General features: G+C 40.1%; 2 protein-coding genes across 12 annotated transcripts in view; one reads left to right on the forward strand and one right to left on the reverse strand.

The window, feature by feature from the left end:
• Window positions 1-3,654: 3,654 nt before the first annotated feature.
• On the forward strand, window positions 3,655-8,832 carry LOC117046701 (cytochrome c oxidase subunit 5B, mitochondrial-like). Its single transcript, XM_033148946.1, has 4 exons — window positions 3,655-3,822; window positions 6,849-6,919; window positions 7,372-7,471; window positions 8,634-8,832. Exons 1-4 carry the CDS (start codon window positions 3,735-3,737, stop codon window positions 8,744-8,746), a joined length of 372 nt encoding a protein of 123 aa, XP_033004837.1. The 5' UTR covers window positions 3,655-3,734; the 3' UTR covers window positions 8,747-8,832.
• A 2,648-nt stretch (window positions 8,833-11,480) lies between these two features.
• HERC4 (HECT and RLD domain containing E3 ubiquitin protein ligase 4) overlaps window positions 11,481-26,800 on the reverse strand; it is a 30,054-nt gene continuing 14,734 nt past the window's right edge. For 7 of the 11 annotated variants that reach the window (XM_033148952.1, XM_033148949.1, XM_033148953.1 and 4 more), the window contains 15 exons: window positions 25,704-25,763; window positions 25,445-25,556; window positions 23,552-23,741; window positions 22,525-22,697; window positions 21,078-21,197; window positions 18,374-18,397; window positions 17,997-18,095; window positions 17,579-17,746; window positions 16,594-16,737; window positions 15,140-15,306; window positions 14,732-14,798; window positions 14,470-14,552; window positions 13,653-13,836; window positions 13,328-13,430; window positions 11,481-11,956 (listed from right to left, as the gene is read on the reverse strand). In XM_033148952.1, coding sequence (XP_033004843.1) covers window positions 11,748-11,956; window positions 13,328-13,430; window positions 13,653-13,836; window positions 14,470-14,552; window positions 14,732-14,798; window positions 15,140-15,306; window positions 16,594-16,737; window positions 17,579-17,746; window positions 17,997-18,095; window positions 18,374-18,397; window positions 21,078-21,197; window positions 22,525-22,697; window positions 23,552-23,741; window positions 25,445-25,556; window positions 25,704-25,763 — 1,903 coding nt within the window. In that variant the 3' untranslated portion in view covers window positions 11,481-11,747. Of the gene's footprint in view, window positions 11,957-13,327; window positions 13,431-13,652; window positions 13,837-14,469; window positions 14,553-14,731; window positions 14,799-15,139; window positions 15,307-16,593; window positions 16,738-17,578; window positions 17,747-17,996; window positions 18,096-18,373; window positions 18,398-21,077; window positions 21,198-22,524; window positions 22,698-23,551; window positions 23,742-25,444; window positions 25,557-25,703; window positions 25,764-26,800 lie in introns of those variants that run through there. The other 4 variants (XM_033148954.1, XR_004426614.1, XM_033148956.1 and 1 more) reach the window with 4 other exon arrangements.

Consider the following 26,800-nt stretch of genomic DNA (forward strand, 5'->3'; position numbering starts at 1 on the left):
GATTTACTGTATTTAAAGTCTCCTCCACCCCCCCCCCAGCTCTGTTACTGCATAATCTGTTTTAACACTGGTATTTTCCCAAAAGTTAGTATGGCAGCTATGTTTCTTAACATTAGTCTTCATGTTGAAATGCATGTGAGCATATTGAAATTAGGCATCATAGTGAATACCTGGAAATCCCTGACAACTTTGATTATTAGAAAGTGCTACTGCAAAACAAAAAACTTCCTGTGGATATGTAATAGTGCCTATTGGCTTGCAAAATTATAGCAAAATGGTGTTCAGTTAAATAGTAACTCATTAAACTTTTTTGTGACACACAAAGGGTAGGTGGAACAGGAAGTCAGTATACAAAGCTAGCACTTAATGTATAAAATCTTTTGTGAATGCTGCCAAAATGTGAATATGTAAATGTACTGAAGGTGTGTATATAATATTCAGGATATGGGAGCAGTCTCCAAAAGAGCTTCTGTACCCAACACAAACCCTTAAAAGGAGAAACTTAAACTTCCAATATAAAACAGAAAGTTCAGTTTAAGCATAAGTTTAAAATATGCTGTTTGAGGACGGGCTTCTGTTTTGGATAACTTAATACCACGTGCTGGTACTGTGTTATACAAAAAGCAGCTACAGAAATTGGTCACAACGCTGCTGCTTCAAGGCTGCCTTTTCAAAGTGGATGTCACACATACTTCCAGCTGCAGATTGTTTCCATCTTCCACAATGTGTTTCTTCACCCTGTATTTAATAGTAAGTTTTATGTTTATTCTTTAAACCACTTTTCAACCGTATGCCAAGAGAGCTCTGCCAGTTATTGATCATTCATGTACATTGCTTTAATATTTATTCCATTTTGAAATATGTAAAGTGGTTGTCCTTTTTAAGCAATTAATACACCTGTTCTGTAACAATAGCATAAAAAGTGTTAAGAATGGCCTTCTGTGTTCATCTGAAAAACATTGGCATGTTTTTTTATGGTCCAGGTTCTAAATAGCAGAACTTGCTAGACTACACTAAAGAATGCAATATGTTTAGCTTTGCTTGCATGTCAAAATGTATTTGTGCTATAGGAGATATTTTAAAATGAAAATATTTTGTTTTTAAATTATTTTTACAGTGTGGATTATTTTATGCTTTTATATTGTATATAGTGTCTTTTATGTAACCAACTGGCAAATGTTTTGTAGAAGACTGTTTTAAAATGATCTGGCTCTCTTCCTGCAACTTTTGAAATACAAAACCAGTGTTTTATACTTGTATAGTCTGTTTTAAGGTCTATTAAATTGTCGTTTAAATTTTGGTTGCTGTTAATAATGTGTGTGGAAAGCCTCTCACTCCTCTCTTGCAACTTCTTGTTTTACCAACAGATATGAAATACAATACAGCTTGTGGAAAGTATACTATGGTGCTTCTCCACTTAGGGTTTCTAATGGATGTGAACAACACCATGGCTGGATTTAAATTTAGTCTAAGCTTAATGCGAGACCGATATCATCCTTTGAGCAATTTAGGGCAAGCCTCCATCAAATGTCTTAACTTTTCATTTTAAAGAACGAACAGGACCACTGCAGATGCAATGCAGCCAACTCTCTTACCTGTGCATAAGGTGGCCTATTACTTCTGTGCTGCTCTCTTCAGATCCTGCATGTGAGATGCAAACACACCCCTTCCTGTTTTTATGCTTGAAGCTAATTGTGCTATTTCTAAACTTTGCCTACTGTTGCTGCCATGCGTCAATTCACACAGTGAATTTGCAGTCCCTGATTTGAGCTAACTCATGAGTAGTGCCAACAATGATTATTTATCAATGAACAGAGAAGAACAGCCTGACTGGACCTTAAATGTTTTCCATCCTTCATAAGAAGCTTTTCCTATGTATGTTTTATGCATTAGAGGAAGGAGCTGCTAGAATATCTCAATACATTAGGATAACTGAATTAGCTGCCTCCATGTAGCAAGCCATTCCTGACTGCTGGTTCACTACATGAATTGCCAAGTCTTCGCCATGCCAGTTACAATCACTCATGCACCATCCAAACACCTTACAAGCTAGAAATAGCCATATCAAACCTAAAGTTAATGTTCAACAGCTATTCTACTGACTGCCTACACAAGGGCACAGGCTTACATGTGAGGAAAGGGAAGTATGTAATCCAAGTATTTAATTTCATATTGTGTGAGCAAAAGTGTATTAAGATGCTAATCTTCAGGTGACTACAGCTCAACAGATGGTGGAGAATCTGCCACAGTTCAGGAATGTAACTTTCAAAGTAAATACAAAGGAATTTTTCTATCTAATTTTTATTTTAATATATAAGGCCACTCAAAAACAGTGTTCACTGGGTAGCTCATTAATAAAATGATAAAATGCCATTACCGTAATACTTTGTATGTAAATATTTTAATCTGATAACCTTGTATTTATGAAACCCTAAGAGCAGCTGTACAACTGCAACTATAAAAGACCTAGTGGCTTAAGGAGGATGTATTTGTGTGATCAAGGATTGCCTGTCTTTTTTAGGAGTGAGACTCCTGTAGAGTAGAAAAAAGGACAGTTAATATGGGCAGTATAACAACAAAGCTTTGAGCATATGAATGGTTTGTTTGTTTGTTTGTTTTTTAAGTGGGGAGACCTTGGACTTGTAATTTTCTCTGGCCCTAGCTGTAAAGGTAAAGGGACCCCTGACCATTAGGTCCAGTCGTGTTGCGGCGCTCATCTCGCATTACTGGCAGTACAGCTTCTGGGTCATGTGGCCAGCATGACAAAGCTGCTTCTGGCGAACCAAAGCAGCGCACGGAAACACCGCTTACCTTCCCGCTGGAGCGGTACCTATTTATCTACTTGCACTTTTGATGCGCTTTCGAACTGCTAGGTGGGCAGGAGCTGGGACCAAGCAACAGGAGCTCACCCCATCGCAGGGATTCGAACTGCTGACCTTCTGATCAGCAAGCCCTAGGCTCTGTGGTTTAACCCACAGCGCCACCCACGTCCCGGCCCTAGCTGTATTTCATAGCAAACTGTTCTGTGAGCCCCATTGCCAGTAAGGGTCATCTTATTCCACACGGACATATCTGAGTTCTAAGACCATTCTTGGAGGCAGTTGCTCATCTTCTGAAACAGATAACTGACGCCTCTTCTTGTTAGAGAGTGGCATTTACAGTAACAACTTCATTGTGAGTACCGGCACCTATTTTTCTAGAAAGAATGCCCTGGTGCAACCCTACCTGGCCCTTAGAGAGTGCCTCTGCGCAGGTGCTGCATTGCAAATCCCCCCCCCCTTCCTCCATTCCTAGGGTTAACCAAGCCTTCCCCAGCCTGGTAACCTCCAGACACTGGTGATGACAGATCATCCAAGTGTCCCCGTTTTCCATCATGGTTTCAGCTTTGATCCCGGGAATGTCCCGCTTTTCCTTAAGACGTCTCTATTTCCATTGGGAGAAATCTTGGAGGGTACGGAGTTAACGTTTTATTAGGTTTTCATATATGTTGGAAGCTGCCCACGATAGGGAGAGCACCAAGCTGGCAAAAACTGTGGGGGGGGGGGTGGCAGGCCAATGAATGACCCACACCCACAGCCCTGAGCCTGGGGGCGTGCAGCCCCGTTTCGGGTTAGTGTTGACGGCGGTCGCCCGCTGCCCCTCCCTTTGGTGGGAGTGGCCGCCTCCCGTGAGCGCCGGCGACAGCTGCAGGGCTCGCTGACCTTGCTCCGCCGTCGGATCCCCGCAGCTCCGCCATGGCGACCAGGCTGCTGCTCCTCCGGCTCTTCCCGCGAGCGGTGCGGGCCACGGCGCCCGCCTCCATCCGAGCCATGAGCGCCGGCGGTGCGTACAGGCCGACGAGGGGCGGCGGCGGCGGGGCTGAGCGCGTTCTGCTGGGCTTGCGCGCCTGCCTCGTGGAAACGCGCTCTGGGGGAGCGAGGGGATGCTTTTGCCTGGCGCTCGAAGATCCGGCAAGGTGACCTCAACTCAAACCAAAGCGCGGCACTCCCAGCCCCGTCCAGGAGGCGCCTCCTCGGGGTTATAAGGTCGTGCTGGGCGCTCAAGGGTCCGTCCCCCCGGGCGCTCCTGCCTGCTTTTCCGCGAAGAAACCAAAGCCCCCCCCCCCCGGGCGTACGGCAGGCAAGAGCCGCCCCTGGCACACGGCCCCTTTGCTTCCCTCTTCTTGGAGGGAATCACGTGTCCTGCGTGGAAGACACATGGAACAGCCCCCCATAAATGCCCTTTTAAGTGAGGCAGGCAATAGTCTGTTTGCAAAGCTGCACGTGAGTTTGGGGGGAGGGAGTCATTATTGGCGACGAGCTGGCTAATATTAATAATCATTATCTAAACTTGACAATTACCCAAAGCAAAGGGGTGGGTTGTTTTCTGCTGAGGCTCTGTTGTAACTCTTTGCTCTTGTTTGACCTGTGGGTGGAAGCCAAAGGTTACGAAATGCCCCCTTCTCACCACAATTCTGCCACCCAGCCCCCTTCCTTGATTAACTCTGCTGGTGTCCAGGGGATATGGAGTAATTTAGGAGTATGCTTTCCCACCACCCCACTTAACAAATTGCAAACATAATGTTCCTGAACAGAGCCTGAAGGCAATAGCCCAGTAACTGGGATCCAATGGAATACTTTCTCTGAATCTAGAAGTGCCATATCACTGCTGTAACTATTAGCTAGTGATGGAAATACTTTCTGCACCGTTTCTAGCTCTACAACATCCTTTTTGAGACAGGTTAGCTAAAGCTGTACACAACATTCTAAATGTGGCAGCACCATAGATCACAGAATCAGAATTGTAGAGTTGGAAGGGACAACGTAGTCCAACCTGCTACAATGCACGAAATCTTTGCCCAATGTGGGGCTCGAACCAACGACCCTGAGATTAAGAATTGCATGCTCTACTGACTAAGCTATAATGTATTGTGTAAGGACATTGTGGTACTCGACAGTTTTCATTTCAGTCCATTTCTTTGTCATCTGAAGCTGTCTTATTCACTGCCACGTACTGATAATTTCATTGAGCTCTCTGCCATGACCCCCAGGTTCCCAATTAGACACTGCTAGATCCCATCTGATCAGTGTACTTAGCAGGGGTGGTGGTAAAGAATATTTTGTTGTTGTTCAGTCGTGTCCGACTCTTCGTGTCCCCATGGACCAGAGCACGCCAGGCACGCCTATCTTTCACTGCCTCCCGCAGTTTGGCCAAACTCATGCTAGTTGCTTCGAGAACACTGTCCAACCATCTCATCCTCTGTTGTCCCCTTCTCCTTGTGCCCTCCATCTTTCCCAACATCAGGGTCTTTTCTAGGTAGTCTTCTCTTCTCATGAGGTGGCCAAAGAATATGTAGTGCATCCTAAAATATCACCTTCAATCCAGTATGATTTAAAAGTGCTTAATTTTATCTGGATTGTGTCATTCTTCACTTCTTCCTGGGGTTCATTTAGTCAGTTCAGCATTTAATATTAAATTGCTACATCCTTCAAGGGCCTATGAAGCTCAGATTTTGGGAATTAAAGCAAATTTTCAATTTGCCTGAAGCCAAAACAAAAGACTGGGAAATCTCTTATCCTAATTTCCTGCATTTAAGGATAATTTAGTGAACTGACAATGCTGACTGAATTCTCTATGAATTTCCTACACTTCTGCCACTAAAATTTATTAAGCAGGAATAGCCAACATGGTGCCTTCCAGTTGTTTTCAACTACAACTACCATAATCCCTTATCATTGGCAATGCCGCCTGGGGCTGTTGGGAGTTATAATCATAAATATCTGGAGGGCATCAAGTTGGCTGTCCTTGATTTAATGTGTGAATTACAGTGTTTTTAAACACTTTTTTTTCAGCCAGTGGCCTGGGAAGCATAGTACCTGCTCAGCAGTTAAGGCTAGATATATCTAAGCATGTAAACAGGTGTGTAAAACAAGAGTTGGAAACTATGACAGCAGCAGACTCCAACTTGGTGCTAAAAATTTTCCTACAGCAGTTATTAAGAGGAAGAGACACTGATGCCAGGGATTTTGCTCATATAGAATCCCCTCACACATGGCCTGTTAGCTACCCACAGGCAGGGGCATACCTAGTGATTGGATAGGTTGGCTCAGAGTGGCTGGGAGCCTTCCCATGCATGTAATCCTCAGGTCACTCCTCCACTGCTCTGGGTGGCTGGGTGAGATGTGCAGGCTCCTCTGGGTGCCATGATGGAGAAATCAGATTGCTGCAGCCCGGAGGGCCCCCCTCCCAAGTTGGCTCTTGGCTGGCAGCACTATTAGAAGTGTGAGTACAGCGCCCAGCAGGACTCCGAGGAACAGAACACAGGGAGAGGGCAAGAGTGGAATGGAGGCAGAAGGGAAAGAGGAAGAAGTCAGGGAGATGGACCAATGGAGATGGTGGGGAGGCAGAGTAGAGCAGACTCAACCCCATTGTCTGTGGAGGAAGTCACTGGCTGAGTGCAAAAGGCAATGAAAAGCAACCATTTTGAGTTTCTGGTCCATGGTCTCTCCCAACTTTGGTGGGGCCAATATAGCTCCTTGCCAAGAGCGCAAGGGACACAGGGGAGGCAGCAGACTGATGTGTCTCCTTGCTAAGGACACATGGGAGCCTAGTTATGCCTCTGCCCAAAGGTAGTTATCCTCAATGCCAACAAAGCAGAATGTAGAATGTAGAGAATCTGGATCAGTACATAGAGATGGCAATTACAAAAGAAAGAGCTAGCTGCATTTGCTATGAAGGCCTGAGATTTGCATACTTAAGCCCACATTGACCCTACGCCTAATAGTTGAATTAAATGGGCTTAAGTTTGCATATCAGTGCATAGTGTCAGATAGGTAATCAAATCTGGGGGTTTCCATTGTTCTTTTCAGGTATCCCTACTGATGAAGAGCAAGCTACTGGGCTTGAAATGAAAAGTATGCAAGCCTTGAAGAGAGGGGAAGTAAGTTTAAAGTAATTGAAGAGTTTCACTGAAGTATGATGTTTGGTTTCACACTCTTGACTAATAACTATCACTATCAGTGGAAGATTTTAAAACCCAACAATTCTCCCATTGCTTTTATTGACTACACCATTGGCTGTGGTCTCATCATGCACTGTGACTTAGAGGTCCCAAGTCTTTATGGGCCCTGTAGATTTTTCTCAGCATCATTTAATTTACACATCAAGCTGAATTTAAAAGCAATGAAATTCATGCAGATGAACCAAGGTTGGAGTGGAATACAGCCTTAAACTCTTACTTCAGTCACCCAAGATTTATAACTTTTTTTGTTCTTCCACTGTATTCTTGTTCTTTAAAAATCAACCCTTGGTCATTCAGTAAAGGAAAACATGGCGGGGTGTGTGTGTATATAACAACTGTGCTGCTAACTAACACAGTTCTTCTTTATAAAGGATCCATACAACATCTTGAAGCCCAAGAAATATCCAGGAACCAGAGAAGAGCCTCATATTGTTCCATCAATTGGGGACAAGAGACTAGTGGGTTGTATCTGTAGGTATCAGAATTCATTTGACTTCAGTACTTACTGTTTTCCTGATTCTCATATTGCATAGTCTTGTAAAACATTAAGCACCAGACATTTCAGGTGCAATCCCGTCCCACCATGGTGAAGCAATCGCCTTTTTATTTAAACAGTAGAGCCTTTCCCCTTCAACACATCCCTCAGGGCATGCATGCATACAAGGTGGGATAATTATAGAAGCAGTATGCTCAGACTTCCCATTCTTTGTCCTGGGCTGCCTGTGTGCATGCACAAGGGGAAGAATCCACCGAACCCAAGGGGAGTTGTTGAGGGTAAGACTGGGTGTAAGTATTCCATCCATATCTTATAAATTACCTACAGCAATATTTCTGTTGTAATAGTGTTGATTTTTAACAGTGGTTTCTAGTTGAGTTGGGTGTGAGTGATTTTAAGAAATTTTAGAAATACTGCACAGGCATGTAAAATATGCAAAGCCTGAGTCTTTGGTAGAAGATGCATACTGTATTAAGATACAAACATGGGGTTTCCTATGATGCTTGCTTTGAAACACCAAGGAGCTATTGGCTCTTTGCCAGGTTGTTTTCACTCTCTGGCCTTGTTTTCTTGTCCAACACCAACAGTCAGTAGGGTGACAAGTTAAACCAGTGTTTTTCAACCTTTTTTGGGCAAAGGCACACTTGTTTCATGAAAAAAATCACGAGGCACACCACCATTAGAAAATGTTAAAAAATTTAACTCTGTGCCTATATTGACTATATATAAAGTAATTCTCTTGAATTTTTCAATTTTTCCCACGGCACACCAGGCAACATCTCGCGGCACACTAGTGTGCCACGGAACAGTGGTTGAAAAACACTGAGTTAAACATTTCCTGCCAATTCTCCCCCACATTCATGCATTTGGGAGTCTCTGAGTCCCTGTGTAGTTATGTCCTACAATGACAACTACACAAAAGATGCAGCAACATGAAAAACTACTTCCCACTGATCTGGTAGGAGAGGTGCCATAACCAATTTCAAAAATAGACCAGCTTCAAGGCTGCTGTTCCATTTTTCTAGGGAACCAAAACTGTTGTCAAATGTAGCTGGCCCTTCTCTAAAGTCCTTGAAGCTTTCTAAAATGTGGGTTCTTAATTAACAGATACTGGATTTTTTTCCTTTCTTTCTGCAGGTGAGGAAGATAACTCCACTATTATTTGGTTCTGGGTACACAAAGGAGACAGCCACCGTTGCCCTCAGTGTGGGTCTTACTACAAGCTAACTCATTATGAACTCCCCCACTGAGAACTGATACCAGGAAAAGGTGTTTTTTCTTTCTTTCTTTCTTTCATTGTAGACTTAAATAAATCTGCCTGCCTTAGTTGCATCAATCTTAGTTACGTTATTGCACCTGCATCTAAAAGCTGAAACACCATACAAGAGCTCTGAACAGTATCCCTTTAATTTGGGATCAAAGCAGCCACAGTAGGCCTGGTTTGCATTATGGCTGCAGCTGTGCTTTTTTTTCTATTTTTAAAATCACTCCTACCCTCCTATAGCTGCTATTTACACCATTAGGGGAAACATACAAGCACCTACATGCTGGTGGATGAGGTACAATTAGGACCTTGATAACAATGCATGCACCCTCATTGCTCATAATCTCCTCCCACCTCAAGTGTAATAACAGCTTTTGTGTGTGTGTGTGTGTGTGTGTGTATGTGCACGCGCGCACACACACACACACACGGCTGATTTCATTCTTAAAACTCTGACACACAAAATATTCCTCCCCAAATCTCATCATTTTCATGGGAACTACTTCAACAAGTTATTTGTAAACTACAAAAATGGAGATGATCCAAACTGCAACCAAGAGAATGGTAGAAGAACCTAGCTTCACATGGCACGCTTGGTCAAAGTAATAGACTTTTAAGCTAAGCATTATAACAATGTAACACATGGTTATGGAACAAACATCTGAAAGGGAAGTAGTGATATGTTGGGAACTTCATAGGAAGGAAAGACAACTTACTTAACAAGGTATATATGTGCAAGGAAGAACCCATTCATTGTAATGAGTAACTTGGTTTCCTGCTTTCCCCACTTCCATTATAACAGGGGTCAGCAAGGCTTACCGGCCATGGGCTGGATCACTCCCACAGAGATTGTCTGTGGGCTGGACTGGCACAGCGCAACCCTGGAAATCGCGTCTGCGGCACCAGAAATCGCTTTTGCGCATTCCCAGATGCCAAAAATCATGCTTGCGCAGAAGCAATTTCCAGCGTCTGGGCATGCACAGAAGTGATTTCCAGTATCTGCATGTGAGCAGACGCAATTTCCAGTGATGTTTGGTGACTCCCTGCGCTGCGCTGATTTAGCAAAGCACACGGGGGACTCGCCAAGCGGGTGGCTTGGTTCGGGGAGCGGCTCGTGGGCCAGTAAAACAGTCTTCGTGGGCTGCATCTGGCCCATGGGCCGCACGTTGCTGACCCCTGCATTATAACATAAAAAGTATTGCACATATGCATAAGCATGGTTAAGTGTGTATCTGATCCTTTGCTAAACCATGTTCTGTCATTTCAGCATATCAGTATAAATTGTTTTAGAGAATTTTCATCTAGGATATGAACCTCAACCATTCAAGGCAGCATGTGTACAAATCAGCCACCCACAAGTAGATGCATTGACAGTATCCCTGTTTCACTCTTCTGTGACATTGCCAGATGGACTTCAGTCATGCAGACTACAGAGCAGGGGTCCCCAAACTAAGGCCCAGGGGCCAGATGCAGCCCAATCGCCTTCTAAATGCAGCCCGCAGACGGTCTGGGAATCAGCGTGTTTTTACATGAGTAGAATGTGTCCTTTTATCTAAAATGCATCTCTGGGTTATTTGTGGGGCATAGGAATTTGTTCATATTGTTTTTCAAAATATAGTCGGGCCCCCACAAGGTCTGAGGGACAGTAGACCGGCCTCCTGCTGAAAAAGTTTTCTGACCCCTGCTACAGAGCCTACATAGGTCTTGTCAATTATGCAAACGCAGTACAGCCAGAACTGGGAGTTAAGGCTGAACCTCATATGAACCTCAAAATAATTATCACAGAGATGTGTGCCAACTGACACATTGCTATGCTAACTCCTGCACAGAATCAAATTTGTTGAAAGAATGAAACACCTGCATGCACACTTGTACATAATTCATTCAAGATTTTTTTTTATTTGATGGTTGAATTGTTTCACTGCAGTTTATAAATCTAAAAAAAAATAAATATTTCACAGCTGAAAGTCACATACTATCCATTAACATGTAAACATTCAGGAACTTAAGCTAGCCCCCACCCCATCAATCCTCATGTTCAATTCGATATCATCAAGAGATGTCTTACTGAAATCCAAAAATCTTTTTAAAAGAGAGCATTTAACAATTATCTGAAAAAGTGTAAACTGAACCAGAACTGCAAAACTGCTCTTTCAAAATTTGTGAATGGGAACAAAAGGATAAAATTCTCAGCTCTACTGAAGGTAAAAGGCAAAAAGTGGAGCTGAAGCCAGGCATTCCTTGATTACTCTTAATTACCAACAGTTGCCAAGGATTGAGTTCCAAGATTAAATAATGGGTTCCATTCATAATTTTAACAACTGATAGTTGCTTCATGCTGCCATGAGATTCTCAGACAAATTACCTTTCACATTGTCTTGATCATTTTTTAATGTTAACAGGAGCCATATTTGTTCCAGTATGAAAGGGTTGACATACAATTTATGGCTCCTCATTAGATTTTTACAAAAAAGACAGAGATGCACATCTCTTAATTTATCAGCTCAAATGTTAACGCCTTTTGGGTGTGTATCTGTTTTTATAAAATAAGCCCCAATTCAGATACTCTACTGCTATTGGAGCACAGGTATTTTATCACACAAAAAAAATTATTTACAGAATGAAAAACCTAATGTGACAGTTGCAGTGATTGGGGGGGGGGAGTAAGCACACCTTTCACACACACAGCAAGTCATTTTGCAATCTGTGAAGTACTAAAATTTAGTTAGTGAAACCATTGCTTTTATTCCAAAGTTGAATTTTTATTAAGATGGCAAAATGTGGCTCCAGCATTCATATCAAGACAGTTTATTAATGTAAGGATTTTTGGCTGCCATTAGAGGATCCGATCACTGAACATGTTTACAAGCATTTCTTATAATAGCTCTGCTGCCAGGCTTTTCACCTAATGTGACACTGCAAGATAGATGCAAAATTAGTTCAATGTTCCCACGTTAAAGAGTTGCTGTGTTCTTAGCTTTTGCAAGTTATACTAAATTGAAACCTTCATTGTGATCAATAGCCTGGATCAGCTTAGATCTGAGTATTTCTTTATCTGTATATTTTGGAAGATCAAGAAGATTAAAACATGTGTGAGACACTGGGAGATACTCATCACCACCTCCAGTCGGCTGAATGACAAGACTAAGGCTCTTCATCCCAAGAATAGGAATACGATCACTGCCTGTCAAAAATACTACCAAGAAAATATAAATAAGTAAGAAGACTGGGTACAAAGGCCAAAAACTTAGTGCTGTGCTATAATTTTCATTTTCATTTTTAGACTGATATAGCCCAAATCTAAAATTCTGAAAATGTAAGGCAGTTATATCCATATGAAATTGTTTATAGTTCATTGTTTTTGCTTAAAGCTATTGTAAACAAATTTTATAGTTTAGAAAATTTATTTATCATATTTGTTCATTGCTTCACCCAGAGGTTCTTTGGGGGACAATATAACTAAAAACAGAAAATCCATATAACACCCCCGAGTACAACCCTAAAAAACAAGTGCGGTGTGAAGTAATTTAATTAAGTTAACAGTTTCTCTTGGCTAAATAATTCTTTGCTTGGTATGCTTTACACCTAAAGCAAGGTTTTCAACCTTTAATAAATCATATCAAATCCAGCAGAGGAGCTGCATGGGTGCTTTCAACTGCTATGATGTGTGTCACCAGAAACAGCTGCAGTTAATCTATTCATATATGTGCCTGTATGCATGTTAGGGTGCTCACACATTCAAAACTCAGGGTGGAATCCAGATTTACCCGGTAAGTTAACTTAGGTCCTACTGAAATCAATCAAGTGAGCCATCATGATGCATGTTGTGCTTCATTCCCATTGAAACCAGCCAAAATAACGTCTGGATCCAACAGACAGAATTGGAAATATAAGTGAATAAGCAACTTGCAGACCTGATCCTAGTAATTTTTGTTTATTTTGTTAAAAATACTCATTTTTTTAAAAAGTGAAAATGCAAATTCTCCCTTGGACAGAATCCAAAGTCAGCTTAGCATTTTAACAGTTCAAAAAACCCAACCCAACACTAACACTTGGGCTTAGTATGACATGTAAACCAGGTCTACAGTGTAGTTTAGAATTACAGCACTGAGCCTCATGCTCACATTTCATAGGTGACAACTCTCTGGGGCCCTGGGTGCTTGAGCACCCACAAAATTTCTATGAAGCGGGCGGGCACCCACAAATTTTGGTGCCAGGGCGAAGCTGGCACTCCCTGCATTTTCCCCTAACCTCCAGTCCTGAAGTGATTAGAAGAAACTGCTGCTGCCACTCTTAAACTGGAGTTCTTACTTCCAAATTTGGGGACAGATTACACTATAACTTGATAACAAGACAGCATCATTAACTGCGTATTGATCCTGGCTTGTCTGAACACACCATAGCTAAACTAACCACAGTTCCAAGTTTGGATGTAGGTTGTTTAAAACCATAGGTAGATACTTAGCTAAATTATGACTTAGTGTTACATGAAAAATAAGCCAGTGGTAACAATTGCTCTAGAGTTCTTATTTAGATTTCTTATATTCTTACACAGTTTTGTACTTACATAAAAACTGTTTCTTCTTCTCCAGTGGTAACTCATGAAAAACTTCCCAGAACATTTTAATTGTTGGATTCTCTGCCCAATATTCTCCTTTGTACTGAGTATTCTAAGAACAACAAATCAAATCACAATATATCGTCCTCAAATTTACAAATAAAATGCTGTATATTGAACAAACAAAAATACCTATGCGTAAACATATTTATAGAATTTAATGTATTTTTGTGTTTTTCTACATAATATAGAAAAGCTCTATTTTGGACAATCACTTAATTAGACAGGATTCTTTAGTGTTCAGTAGTTGCTAATGCCTGAACTAGTAACATACCTTCTCTAGTTCTTTCCAATCATAGTTTGTATTCCCAATCACCATTGCTTGCAGTTCATTTGGCTGGAAGAGCTGCAGAACTTTACCTCCACACACCTTGTGAAAGCCTGCATGGAATGCGTCATAAAGAGGAGCCACAGATTTATTGAAGATGTAGTCCACATAGGCATTCACAAACTCTTGCCTAAAGATCAAATGAGAAGAAAAGGCACCATGTTTACAGAAGATGAGAATGTTCAACCACAACTCCACTAGTAATGAACAGCAACCATTTTAGCACTGCCAACAATTTATCTTCAGATAGCTCCTAGTTAAGAACTATAACATGAATGTCACACTGAATCCAGCACACAAAGCAAAGAGGGGAGGCATGAGAAAGGAACAGGGAAGTTTGACACTAATTCCTGACTTCTTAAGCTATGGTTTATGAAGCCAGGAAAGATAATTCAAATGCTGCCAATGTCTTGGTGGCTGCAGTAAGGAACCACCAAGAAGAGCAGCGGAAGGAGGGCAAAACTTGTTTCTTAAAATATTTTGCCTGTTTGTCACAACAAAGAAAGAAAGAAAGAAAGAAAGAGAGGGAGAGAAAGAAAGAAAGAAAGAAAGAAAGAAAAGAGAAAGAAAGAAAGATATATTTTTTTGCAAGATCACAGGTTTGGAATAAATATCTCAGAAGTTGGGTGTAACTCCCCACCACACCCACACCCCTTATAGTTCGATTCTGAGTTAAGAACCTGCATGAAATGAAAAAAGTATTTCTCCCTGATAAAATTAAGTAAGGCAAACTATTTTGTCAACCTACCATGATAAAACTTACCTATTTTGTTTGACAACAGGAATATCAGTACCATTAGGAATTAGCTCCTTAACTTCCGTGGTACCAAAATTTTCAACAGTGATCTGTTGAGAACATGAGTGTGTGTTTTACTTTTTGTTGCAGAATAGAATCTATAATTCAATACAGGAAAGCGAAGCATGCTATACAAAGTCTAGTATTTTAACAGGAAAAGAGAGACTCGATTACATATTAATCATTACACTTGCATTTAAAAGGTGGCAATGGATGATCTCACACTTACTGTAAAGTTGAGGCAAAAGGTATCCTCTATATCATCTTCTGGGTAGTCCAATAATTGCTGCATACTCCTGAGAATAAAATGTCTCTCATCTCAAGTTGTAACAGCACAATTTATTCAGAAACTTACAGAACTGAAATGGTTTTATATTCTTCCACAGAAATTTACAGTTTAGATTAGCAAATATCTAGCAACTACTGAGAAGTCTATATCTGTTTTTTTGCCCTGAAAGAATTTCAATCCTTAAAAACCTACATTTGTTTCAAGTGTGTCAACTAGAAATAAAGACACTCTAAATCTTGTATCTCATCTCCTTATAAGGTGTTGAATTATTTCTTTGCAATGTGAAAGAAGTTATGATGCACAGAAATGTTAATCTACCTACTGTACTTTCAGTTGTAATGTGCTCACCTGCCAACATCAGGCGTTAGCTCTTTGAGGTCATCCAGGGAAGGTTTCTTGTTCAGGAGCTTCTTATATAAAGCCAAGGGGAAGTGAAGCTCTACAATAGTAAAATTATATATTGCTAGCCCACAGACAACACCAATCAGATGAAACAAGTCACTGTCTTCAAAGGTCTGCAAATATGAAAAAACTGAAATTAAACTTTTAAAAGCTTACAAAAACATGCACATTCCTCTAAGGCCACGCTTACATTCAACTGCTGCTAGACTTGAAGTGGAATCATGATAATTTTGCAAGCTAGTACACTCAATTATTATTCATGTATATGTTTGAGGTTGGGATCTATAGGGTTAAAAACTCATCAAACCATTTTTTCAAGGGTTACAGAAAAGGGTGTTTAATTGCTTTGTATTTGATTTTGTAATCCCCTCTAGTGTAGCGAGGCAACAACTCAAGTGGCAAGCAACCAGTGTTTTGAGGGTTGGCATTCTAGAGAGAGATGTCCTGATGATGGTTATCTATGATCTGGTAACATCCTGTATTAATGCACTGCACTTGGTGCTGCCTTTGAAGACAACTAGGTAACTTCAGCTAGTATGAAATACAATGCCTAGGTTACTAACAGAGACCAACTGAATGCAATATATCTCACTCAACAGAAAACTGCACTAGCTGCATCTCTGGCACAGTTTAAGGTGCTGGTTCTTGCCTTCAGAACTTTAATCAGCTTAGGAGGACTGCTTTGTTCTGCAGGAACCTACAGCTCAAGTTCTAAGATCATCCTTGAAGTCCTTTCTCTGGGACACCTTGGTGAAGCCAATTATGACCAAGGAAAAGGGTATTTTCTGTTGTGGCATATCTGGTGTAGAATATTTCCGTGGGAAGGCTTTTTATCACACTACATTTGGATTTTTTTTATTACACTACGTGTTAAAAATGCTAGGGTGTCTGTTTTGTCACCAACAAGAGTTTTGTGAATGGCCACTGTTAATAATGTAATTGTGACTGATCATATGTTCTACATTTCATTTCCCTCTAACCTCATGATTTACAATCCTTCCTCCAAACAACTCAGGTGAACACTTCATGTACCCAATGAAGTGGTCTGTACTCCATGAAAGCTTATGCCATAAGACTTTAAGATGTGATGATACTTTTATTTTGGCCCCAACAGACTCTACCAAAACACTGCCATGCAGCTGCCACAAAACACACCGACTTAATCAAGTGCTGTTATATTCATGGCCTTCTGTGACCACCAGGGAAAGGGGACAGAAATGAGCACATCCAGGATCAAGAGCAAAGGGCTAACATAACAAATGCTATCATAGACTAAAGGATGCAGTGTGTGCTGGTGCAATTATATCATAGTAGTAATATTCTCAAATATACCATAGGCTGAAAGTCAATCAAGATATTCATTTCCACTATAAATACACAAAATCCAACAAATTACATACCTTATCTGAAAACCAGATGAGCCTCGATTGTTCATCATACCTGAACATTCCGTACTTCGGATCTAACAGCTCTCTCATGATAAGCAAGAAAAATTCTTTGCGAACTCCTCCTGCATCAACAGCTTCTTCCCCTACAAAAATAACCTAACATTGGCAATGCAGTTAGAACATTACATTTTTAAAAAATAAAATACCACACATACTCATAGAATCATAGAATTGGAAGGGACCCTATGCAGCTGTCCTGTAAGGGAATCGTACCTGTGACCTTGGCGTTATCAGTACCATGCTCTAACCAACTGAGCTATCCACAAGTGCTCAATTTGTTACTTGGATAACAACATTTACAGTAAGGAGCCTGAATAAAGGCAACTTCATACATTATATTTTAAAGTTGTAAAATGTGTTTTAAGTTTTTATTATGTTTTTATAAATGCTTTATTGTTATTATTTATGTGCTGGAAGCTGCCCAGAGCGGCAGAAATGAAATGAAATGAAATGAAATGAAATGAAATGAAATGAAATGAAATGAAATGAAATGAAATAAAATAAAATAAAATAAAATAAAATAATAAAATAAAATAAAATAAAATGGCAAATGCATATTTGTAAAGACATATGTTATACAGGTATATTTTATACAGCTACATTTTTTATTAACCTGGAGCAGCCTCAACTCTATGAACGAATGTTGAGGGGTGAGTTATGAATTATATGCAAGTGTGTATACTAAAGTTCCAACAACTGAAAAGAAAGAAAATGCACCAAAAGGAGCCTTAGGTAGTTGTGATTTTGAATGATGGGAGGAAGCGAGTGCTGAACCCTTTCTTGGCCGGCTGTTTTCTGCTCAGAATTCTCCCTTCACCCAGTACTAGGACAAATATTTGCCATGGGAAAAGCAGGGGGTAGGGGGTGGCGAAGAAGAGAAAACTGAAGGCCAGGTGTGCATCACAAAAAGGTAAACATGCATGCATATAGGCTATACCTTAAGAGGCTTCTTGTAGTCAACATTTTTGGTTTTTCTTAGGACTTCCATGGTATCCCCCACAATATTGTCTCTGCGCACAATTAAGATCAGACATGGATTGACAGATTCAAATACTGGGAGAAAAATAGATGAGAAATTCTGTCTGTGAGCCTGGTCAACAGCCATCTGGGAAAAACCAAGTAAAAACCTTAGTGGCAGCAGCAGTAGTAATAAACACTGGGTGCTCAAGAGAATCTACAATTCCAGCTTGTGATTATACTAATGCAGTACTACCCTGATATCCAAAAGACACAGTTTTCCTCAATAACTGAGCAACTGTGATACAAGCCAGTTAATATAAACAGGGCCTAAGTTATATCAATCCAGGAATAACTACAGTGTTTTAAAATGTTTTATTTTTAAATTACTATTTTACCTGCATCTGTAAGACTGCATCTGTCTGCAAGAGTGTTGTCTTTGCCTGTGCATCAAACACAAATGGGTAGGTGCAAATTGTAACTGGCACATCTGCTAGCTAGAAAGGCAATAGAAAAAGCTGTTAGCATGTGCAGTATTAGCAACAGTATATATAAACTTTCTTTTGGCAGTTATGCAACATTTACTTGACAGAGAGATATAATACAGGATATCCAGCCTATGAAGAGGTTTATATTTTTAAAACAGTTTTAGATATATCTAATCCATGAATTTATTTCAAGATTATCAGAATTCAAGGCCCATGGATAAACCTGATGTCAGAATCTTTGGGTCTAGTTTCCAAAACTTTACTGTGGAAATCAGATAACCTCTTACCTCATTTAATCCATGGCTGATATCCTACCAAGAGAGTGCACAAGAGGCAGCAGTAATTAAAAGGAAAAAAAAACACTGTTAGGTTCCTCTCCACTTTCCTCCACACCCCCAAAAGCCTTGATGCAGATGTCTGCATTTTTTTTAAAAAAAGATGGGCACAGACTAGTGCCTGTGTGGCATTCAGAGTAGAGCTATTGAAATTAATGAACCTAAGAGCTTCCTCTTGTCCCGCTGTTTCCCTGCCCCTACCTCAAGCAAAACTGCTCTTTAGTACTCAAATGGAGCAAATAGCAAATGTTTTTTCCGTGGATTGCCCTTTGTTCCAATTTAAAGTTAAGAGCAGGTTTTCCCTGGGAAAGGAGTGGGACAAAGGGGAAACTGCTTGGGCCCATGCTTTCTAAGTGTGAACGAGCCCTAACTTAAGTCACTTTCATGAATGTTAATGGGTCTATTTTGAGCAAAATTTAGTTAAATACTGTTCTGGTGTATAAGACTACTTTTTAATCCAGGAAAATCTTCTCAAAAGTCTGCAGTTGAGTATATCTCAAACTCTATATTTTAACTGGAAAAGTTGGGGGTCGTCTTATACGCCAGAAAATACGGTACCTCTCTCTATGTCCTATGTACACAGAGCAGTATAGAGAACAATGTATGCTAGTGCACATGGATCCCAGGGAGGTACATGGCATCACTGTGCCCACATACAGATCCACAGCTAATACATGCATGGAGCCTCTACCAAAGTCATGCTTGGCACACATTCACTTCCACAAGTGGTCATTCCTTAGAAAACATGGATAAATAAAAGTTCACGGAGCTGTTTGGTCCTAAACCATGCAATTCTCCAACTTCAAGATATTGGCCACCTAGAATTTTAGAACATTTATTCAAACATCTATCCCAGCTCATCTCAAAAGCTTTATTGTGGCCCACCTCCAAATTATGACTAAACCATTAATGTGCCTAAAAACCAAATGTCACAGGCGCAAAAAGCTAGCCTAAGTAGTTATTTTTTTAGTTCTTTTCATCCTTCATCAACATGTTGACAATGGACACACAGCACTCATGAGCACAATTTATCTATTCAATCAATACATTTATGAATAATCTTTTTCATTTTCAAAGTCTTAAAAGGCAGATTGCATTTCTCACAATCAGTATTCCGAAACCACAGATCCTATTTAACCTACACTGTTTCTAGGCTCTGCTCCAAGCCATTACAAAAATACTTCAGATGCCCGACTTGAGATATATGAGCAGGGAAAGAGACACTTCTGAGCTAAAAATAAAATTGATACTTTAGGGAGCAGTTTTAAATAAGGGTGGGGACCTTTCCTTTGAGAACAGCACGAGTACTGAATAGAAGAGGTAGAGGAACAATGAATTACATGTATATGCACAATTGCAATGATGGGATGTAGAACACAGGTATTCTCCCATAAAAGCAATATATTTGAGTAACTCATGAGGAGAGATGCATGAGGGCAGATGACATTTTAAAAAGGTGTTAGTGTTTGATCACCATCATTTAATAAACCTGGAATTTTGGTTCCTGTTTCCTACTTTAAATAGTTTCCAAAAATATTGTTTGTTTAAAAGCCTAACCCTATTAGTACCTTCAGTATAAATTAAGAATCCATGTTCTGACCTTGAGTGGTATCTCAATTAGTGTTTGGAAACAAGAAGCAAACTAACTAGAAACTTAGATAGCCATTTCTTGGCTGCAGATGCCTCCATAACCCAGCAAGTCTTTCATATATCCAAGCAACACATTTACTTTTCAGTTCAGAGATGTGGCTGTGAAAAATCACCTCTGCTTGCACCCCAAGGTCCAGTTCACACCAAACCAGGGGTGGTTAACCTGTTGCTCAACTGCAACTCCCACCAGCCTCAGATAGCATCACCAATGATCAGTTGTGAGTGAGTTGTAGTTCAGGTTATTCATGTCTGCCACTATACCATGGCTTAGTGCTGCATGAACAAATCTCCCTGAACCCTGAGCAAAGCACTGGCCTGCATGCTCGCCTCACCAATTCTTATTAGGCCAGAAGAACCTGTACCAAGTTTGGTTTTGGTTTTGAACAGTCTAGGCTCAGTGCAAATGAATGGACTAGGGATTTTGTCAGTTAGCTTCAGGTAGAACTCATGTGCCAAGATGTGACTGTGGTACACCATGATGTGCCAGTATATCCCAACCAAGCAGTGCATCATTTGATGTATACTCTATTCTTTAAAAGAAAAGAAGAAAAACTAGCCCCCTCTCTAACGCTCATCAAAGACTAAATTTTTGCTCTGTATGGATGTAATGTTTCAGAAAACCTTGTAAAAAGGACATTGTCCAGGAAAATCTTATTTTTTTTAAAGGAAACCCACAACCCAAAACTGACATACACTAAGAACCACTCCAAATAGAACATTTGTCACAACCTAAACTGTTCTTGGCCTGCACTGCTTCAGACTGTGGTGGAGGAGCAGGGGACCTAACATAGTCACGTTCATTAATTTCAAAGGGTACACTGTTGAGTGATATTTTAGTTGAATACTATCCATAGAAATCTAGCATGTTAGGGAGAACACCCTTCTCTCCCACACCTAGCTTTCTGTTTGCAGGAATTTGTTTATATATTGGGAACACTGAGCCATACAATTTATCCAACTGAGCAGCTATGCAATGTGAATTCAAAAACAAAAATGGGACATTTACCATTCCATATGCCTGCTGCTGAATCCAGTGGAAGTAGTCGCTTCTTATGTCTATCAAATCCTGTAGTTCATGTATGTAGAACTTATCATATTGTATGATTTGCCCACCTCTTTCATTTACCTGCATTTTTAAGAGAATGCAGTTTGTCACTGAGAATATTTTACATTTCACTCTATTCTATTAAAACTATTTCTTCAGACTTGTATATGAAATGCTACTTGCAATATTTTGGCTGGCCTAATAAAGGTATTGCCATACTATGGATTCTGGAAGTTGCTGTCTATGTTAGCCAGCCTTCTTCACAAAGAATAATTTGTCTGAACTCTTAGGAAGAACTATTTTCATTTATAAATGTATGTCCTTTTCCAAAGCATAACAAGACTAGAATACGTCAGAGTCACACAGTGATTTAGTTATAAACTACAGGGAACAGCCATTTTCTGTGTGCACTGCTTTCAGCCCCAGAATGGGGTGGGGCTGGAACAGGCTGATGTTTTAAAGACGTTTTTGACATGATGCTTTCTCCCTCCCACTTTATGGGTAGGTATCAGTTTGCTGAATTCAACTGAGGTTATTTATAACAATAGCAGCAAGAGAAAATGTGTTTTAAATTATTTATATATATTAAGTTGTAGACATTAAGAGGTTAGTGTTAAAAACAACAACCATGCAAAGATGCACTCCAAAAACCAACGTGATAATAAAAGTACTTGCTATTACCAGGCAGCCTGTGAGTAAGACTATTTGAAAAGTGGGGTTCCACATGTTTCTTGTCAGCTATTTCGATATTCAATGTCAGATTTTAAGACATTGAACCAGAATGCATACATGTAAGCACAGAATTACAGCCTTAGTAATTTCTCTTTTGTGGCTCTGCCTTTGCTAAAGCAAGCTAAGTTGTTCACAAAATAAATTTTGACTCCAGTTCTGATGTTACATTAAATCAAAGTATGGTCTTGCATGTCTCTTCATGAGAACACAAGGAAATACTCCATCCAATGATTATATGGATTCCAAACAAATCCCAATGGTCCATACAACCACAACTTACTGCGAAAGTTCAGACTTCTAAATGAATACAGTGGTACCTCTAGTTATGGACTCGATCCATTCCGGGTTGCCGTTCGTACCCCAAAAAGTCTGCAACTAGAGCACCGCTTCTGTGCATGCATGCAGCGCGATAGAACACTTTTGCGCACACGCGGTGTGCAGAGTGCTCCTGCACATGTGCAAGACACGCAGAGTGCTTCTGTGCATGCGGTGAAACCTGAAAGTATACATTTCCAGGTTTGCCGCATTCATATCCTGAAAAAACGCAACCAGAGACTGACGTAACAAGAGGTACAACTGTACTCAGTGAAAGTCTATTGCATCAATGATACACTACATCAGCTAAAATGTACAGTACATAGCAGCAGAAATAAGGATACAAACTGCAAAGACCTACCCTGTGCAAAATTTCCAAAACCTTGAGAGAAGAGTGCAGGCAGCTAGAGAAGATTCTTTGCTCTGAAGTCGGGATGCCCATCTTGTACAATTTAAGAAGGTGGACAACAACATCCTTGTAAAGTTCTACTATTTTAAGGAACAATGGAGGCTCCAATGCAGACCACCAGTTTTCTAGCAATAAAAGGGAAAAGCAAATCTAGCAGACAAAAATGTTGCACAACTTAACAGGACTTATATGTAACTAATGCTGTCTAGATCTCAAGTTCGTTAGTTGTTCAGCAATGAATGAATTAGACCATCCGTTTTTCCACTCAGTATCCACATCCTTTTAATATGTAAGAATAGGAGACATAGTTTTTTGGATGTTAGAAAGGGAAGTGTAAAGTTAATTCTCCATGGAGAGAAATCTCTCAAACAGTAGCAAGAAACCCTGCTTATTAACTATCATAAATTCAAAGGCACAACTTAAGAAATTTCATTGGACACTTGAACAATTCCAGATTTAAAAAAACAACTTGGCCTCAAAATTATAAATCTGTATCACAGTAGAGAGCATAGTTGATAATTTACTATTATCATGCCTTTCTGGTATGTTTGCCTCTTACCTGCTAATGGACAGAGGGAATATATTACGTATTTTTCACTCCAACAAACACCATCAGTAAGCCAAAACAAACCTTAGGACTGACATAAACCACAATTTCTAGTAATGCTATGCCAGAGATCAGTGTTTGTTTCCATCCAGCATGAATATGGAGGAGTAAGTGACCAGAGGAAGTGTATTCATGGCAAACCATTAACAAAGGTTTACAGTGGTATGCAAACAAAGCCACACTTGCTCATAGAGCTACACAAGGATATCTATATGCAACAGCACTTCCCTTTAGTAGTGCAATGAACAGAAGGTGAAAACTGATTGTAAGAACAGTTTGAGAGATTATATATGCCCACAGTTAGCTTTGCAAACTGCCACACCCTTGCAGCAGATTAAGACATACAAATTACGGTAAACAAAAGAAACCTACCAAGTACTTTCAGTGGAGCCTTTTCTAGATTTGCAATAGCAGTTGCAAATGGGATGGCTAGTGTCATGTAATTGTTTGCATCACTCATTAGTGGGCATTCTGGCAGGGTTAGAAACAGTCTTAGGGCTTCAACATCAGGCAAGGAACTAGTCAGTTTAGGAATAAGGTTCTTTTCCAAACTAGCTGCAACCTGGGAATGTGGTACAAAATAGATTCTGGTTTTAAACTAAAAGCATTTTTTATTATAATAACTCATTTTACAGTTTATATTTTTTTAAAAAATGAATTTGAACATAAACTTTTTTAAAAAAACAAAAACAAAACCCAGAGCTCCTTAATCACAATAAATGTTTTTTATAACGACTATTTTACAAGAATGATGTAAGTTACCTTTAATTAAGGCCATTCATATCTGTACAACACACATTAAAACATGAAAAGTGGGGCCCTGAAACACAGTTTCATACTGTGGAGTGTTTCTGTTCAGGGGTTAGAGCCATTCTAGTCAGACATAAAACTAAGCCATAGTTTGCTATCACCATGGTTTGTTGAAGAAACCAGGACACCAACCATGGATGATCAAAGAAACCGTGGCTTGTTTTGCCTGGTGGTTTCCCCCCGCCCCCCTTGAATCCTCTTGTGAATAGTTGGTTGCTGACCAAGGGGCCTTTGTGACAATCAGCTTACCACTTCTTTTGCCACTGGCCAACTGCAGACAGGAAATGAACATTCTGCTCAAGATCCTTTAATGCAGTGTTTTTCAACCACTGTTCCGCGGCACACTAGTGTGCCGCGAGATGTTGCCTGGTGTGCCGTGGGAAAAATTGAAAAATTACTTTATATATAGTCAATATAGACACAGAGTTAATTTTTTAAAACATTTTCTAATGGTGGTGTGCCTCATGATTTTTTTCATGAAACAAGTGTGCCTTTGCCCAAAAAAGGTTGAAAAACACTGCTTTAATGGCTCCAAAAGCCCCTGAGCAAATTTATAGTTCTAAAGGTACTATCAACCAACCCTTTCCTTGCAATTCTCCTGAGCAAAAGTTCTGTCTGCTCAGGCTAGTCTTCCAGTAACAACAAGTATTTCTCAGAACTCAGAGTTTAACAGGAAGTGAATGGGTGGCAGGGGAACCTTTTAGATCAAAATCTGCAACTGCATTTGCTTGAACTGTTAGTATAGTCCTTCCTAAGGACAAAGGTGAGCTTTTAAACATATATCCCTCATTAGATATTAGGAGGAAAAGCCTGTGGTCTCTTACTACTTTTCCTCCTCATAGGGCTCATCAGCAATGAGGCTTTCAGGATAATGAGCCTGTTACTGGGCGCAGTGGTGAAGGATGGAGAGATCTGTTAAAAGTATCAGTGATAACCTCTTAGTTGCATGAACAATTTCATTTTCCAGCTATTTTTCCCTTACACCTCTGTAGCCAGGCAAGGTCTTCTGAGCGATGTGACAAACTAGGATTAAACCTAAGGATTCGAAGTTCAGAGGTAACTAAAAGCAGAGATTCACAAGCCAACTTCAAAACATAGTCTGAGATCATGATTTGTTGGGCACAAACAAACCATAAATGGTTGGCCAGGATGCTCACAGGCATAACCAGAGGTCAGCTGAACAACCCATGGTTTAGTGTTATGCCCAAATCCAGCCATTGAAACACTAAATAATAATTGAAGTACATTTAAAAAATAATAATCTCAAAATGCTGACAACTCTGTAAGCTACTACAATTTTCATTTTTTTAAAAGTATTGAATATTTCAACAACGCATCAAGCATTGCATTGCAAACCTAAATTAACCAGTTCTGTGCAAAAAGAACCACCAATTGTTTAACACAGTGTAATACCTGGGATTTGAAACTAGGTGCAATAAGGATTTTAAGACAAACCTGCTGAGATATATGAGGATGTTCCGGCTGTATAAGTTTGTGAAACAGAAGTCGAGCAGTATTCATGTCAATCCCTGAGTATCTGGCACTAGTTCTATAGTGATCATCATGGCTATGAAAACAAAAAGCAGTAAGTAAATTCTGCTTTCCATTACTTATTCTCTATACTTTTAAATGAATATGGAATTCTTAATTATTTCCAAACATTTATTAAATCTTGTGGCTTGGGCATTTAAAATATTGTGTATCACCCACTGACCTGATAGCTAAAAAACTTCCATTTAGACAGCCAGCTGAGGAAAATGTTCCGTCGATTTCACTATTAAAAACAAGAATAAGAAAAAAAATATACACAAAGTTGAATTTACTACAGTGTTCTAATAGTCTGTAATAATCACTGTTGACATTCTAGTCAATGGCTGTTGTTTCACCACACAAAGTCCCGGAATTGCCACTGGCAGAGTATCTGTCAGAAGGCGGAGATGAGCAATACTATACTCCGTTGCTATACTCTGTTTCTTTTTCACAAAGAGAGGTCACTATGTTCTATCAGCCATAATGGTATTTAACGCAAAATCTGTTTCCCAACTCCTTTATGCTTCAAACGTCTGGTACAATTTTCTATTTTCTAAGTGAGATGGGTTCCAGACTAAGTTCCTTTGGTTCCTACTTCAGATCCCAAACTGTGTCCCTAATTCAATTCTATTGTTGGAAACAGGTGAATGTCCACTCTCCACTGAAGTGTGGTGGGCTACCTTGAAATACTGGTATTGGGCCTGGGGAAGGGATTACTTTTACATCTAACCAATAAAGAGTCTGTCAGTTCATGGTCGAAAACTATGATCCGAAAAGCCTCATCAAGTAGTCTTTCACCATCCTTTTTACATCATTTGGGCTACGACATTGCCCTTAAATCCCTGAGGCAGAGGTTATGGGAAATTTTATACAGCGATCTTCATTCCATATCTTATGTAACCTGTGGACCGTTTGCAACTGGAATCTACTATGGCCATGATTTTCAGTTACCTTCGTATTTCATAAATCTGTCTGTACCTAACTATTGCCAATTATTCACCAAAGTCAGACTAAATGTAATCCCATCAGAAGTACTAAACGGCAGACTGTCTGGTGGTATACCCTATCAGAATAAGCTCTGCTTATGCTCTCAAGAAGGGATGCGGGTGGTGCTGTGGTCTAAACCACAGAGCCTAGGGCTTGTTAATCAGAAGGTTGGCAGTTCAAGTCCCTGCGAAAGGGAGAGCTCCCGTTGCTCGGTCCCTGCTCCTGCCAACCTAGCAGTTCGAAAGCCCATCAAGTGCAAGTAGATAAATAGGTACCACTCCAGCAGGAACGTAA

The sequence above is a fragment of the Lacerta agilis genome, chromosome 5, assembly GCF_009819535.1.
Source record: "Lacerta agilis isolate rLacAgi1 chromosome 5, rLacAgi1.pri, whole genome shotgun sequence".
Lineage (NCBI taxonomy): Eukaryota > Metazoa > Chordata > Lepidosauria > Squamata > Lacertidae > Lacerta > Lacerta agilis.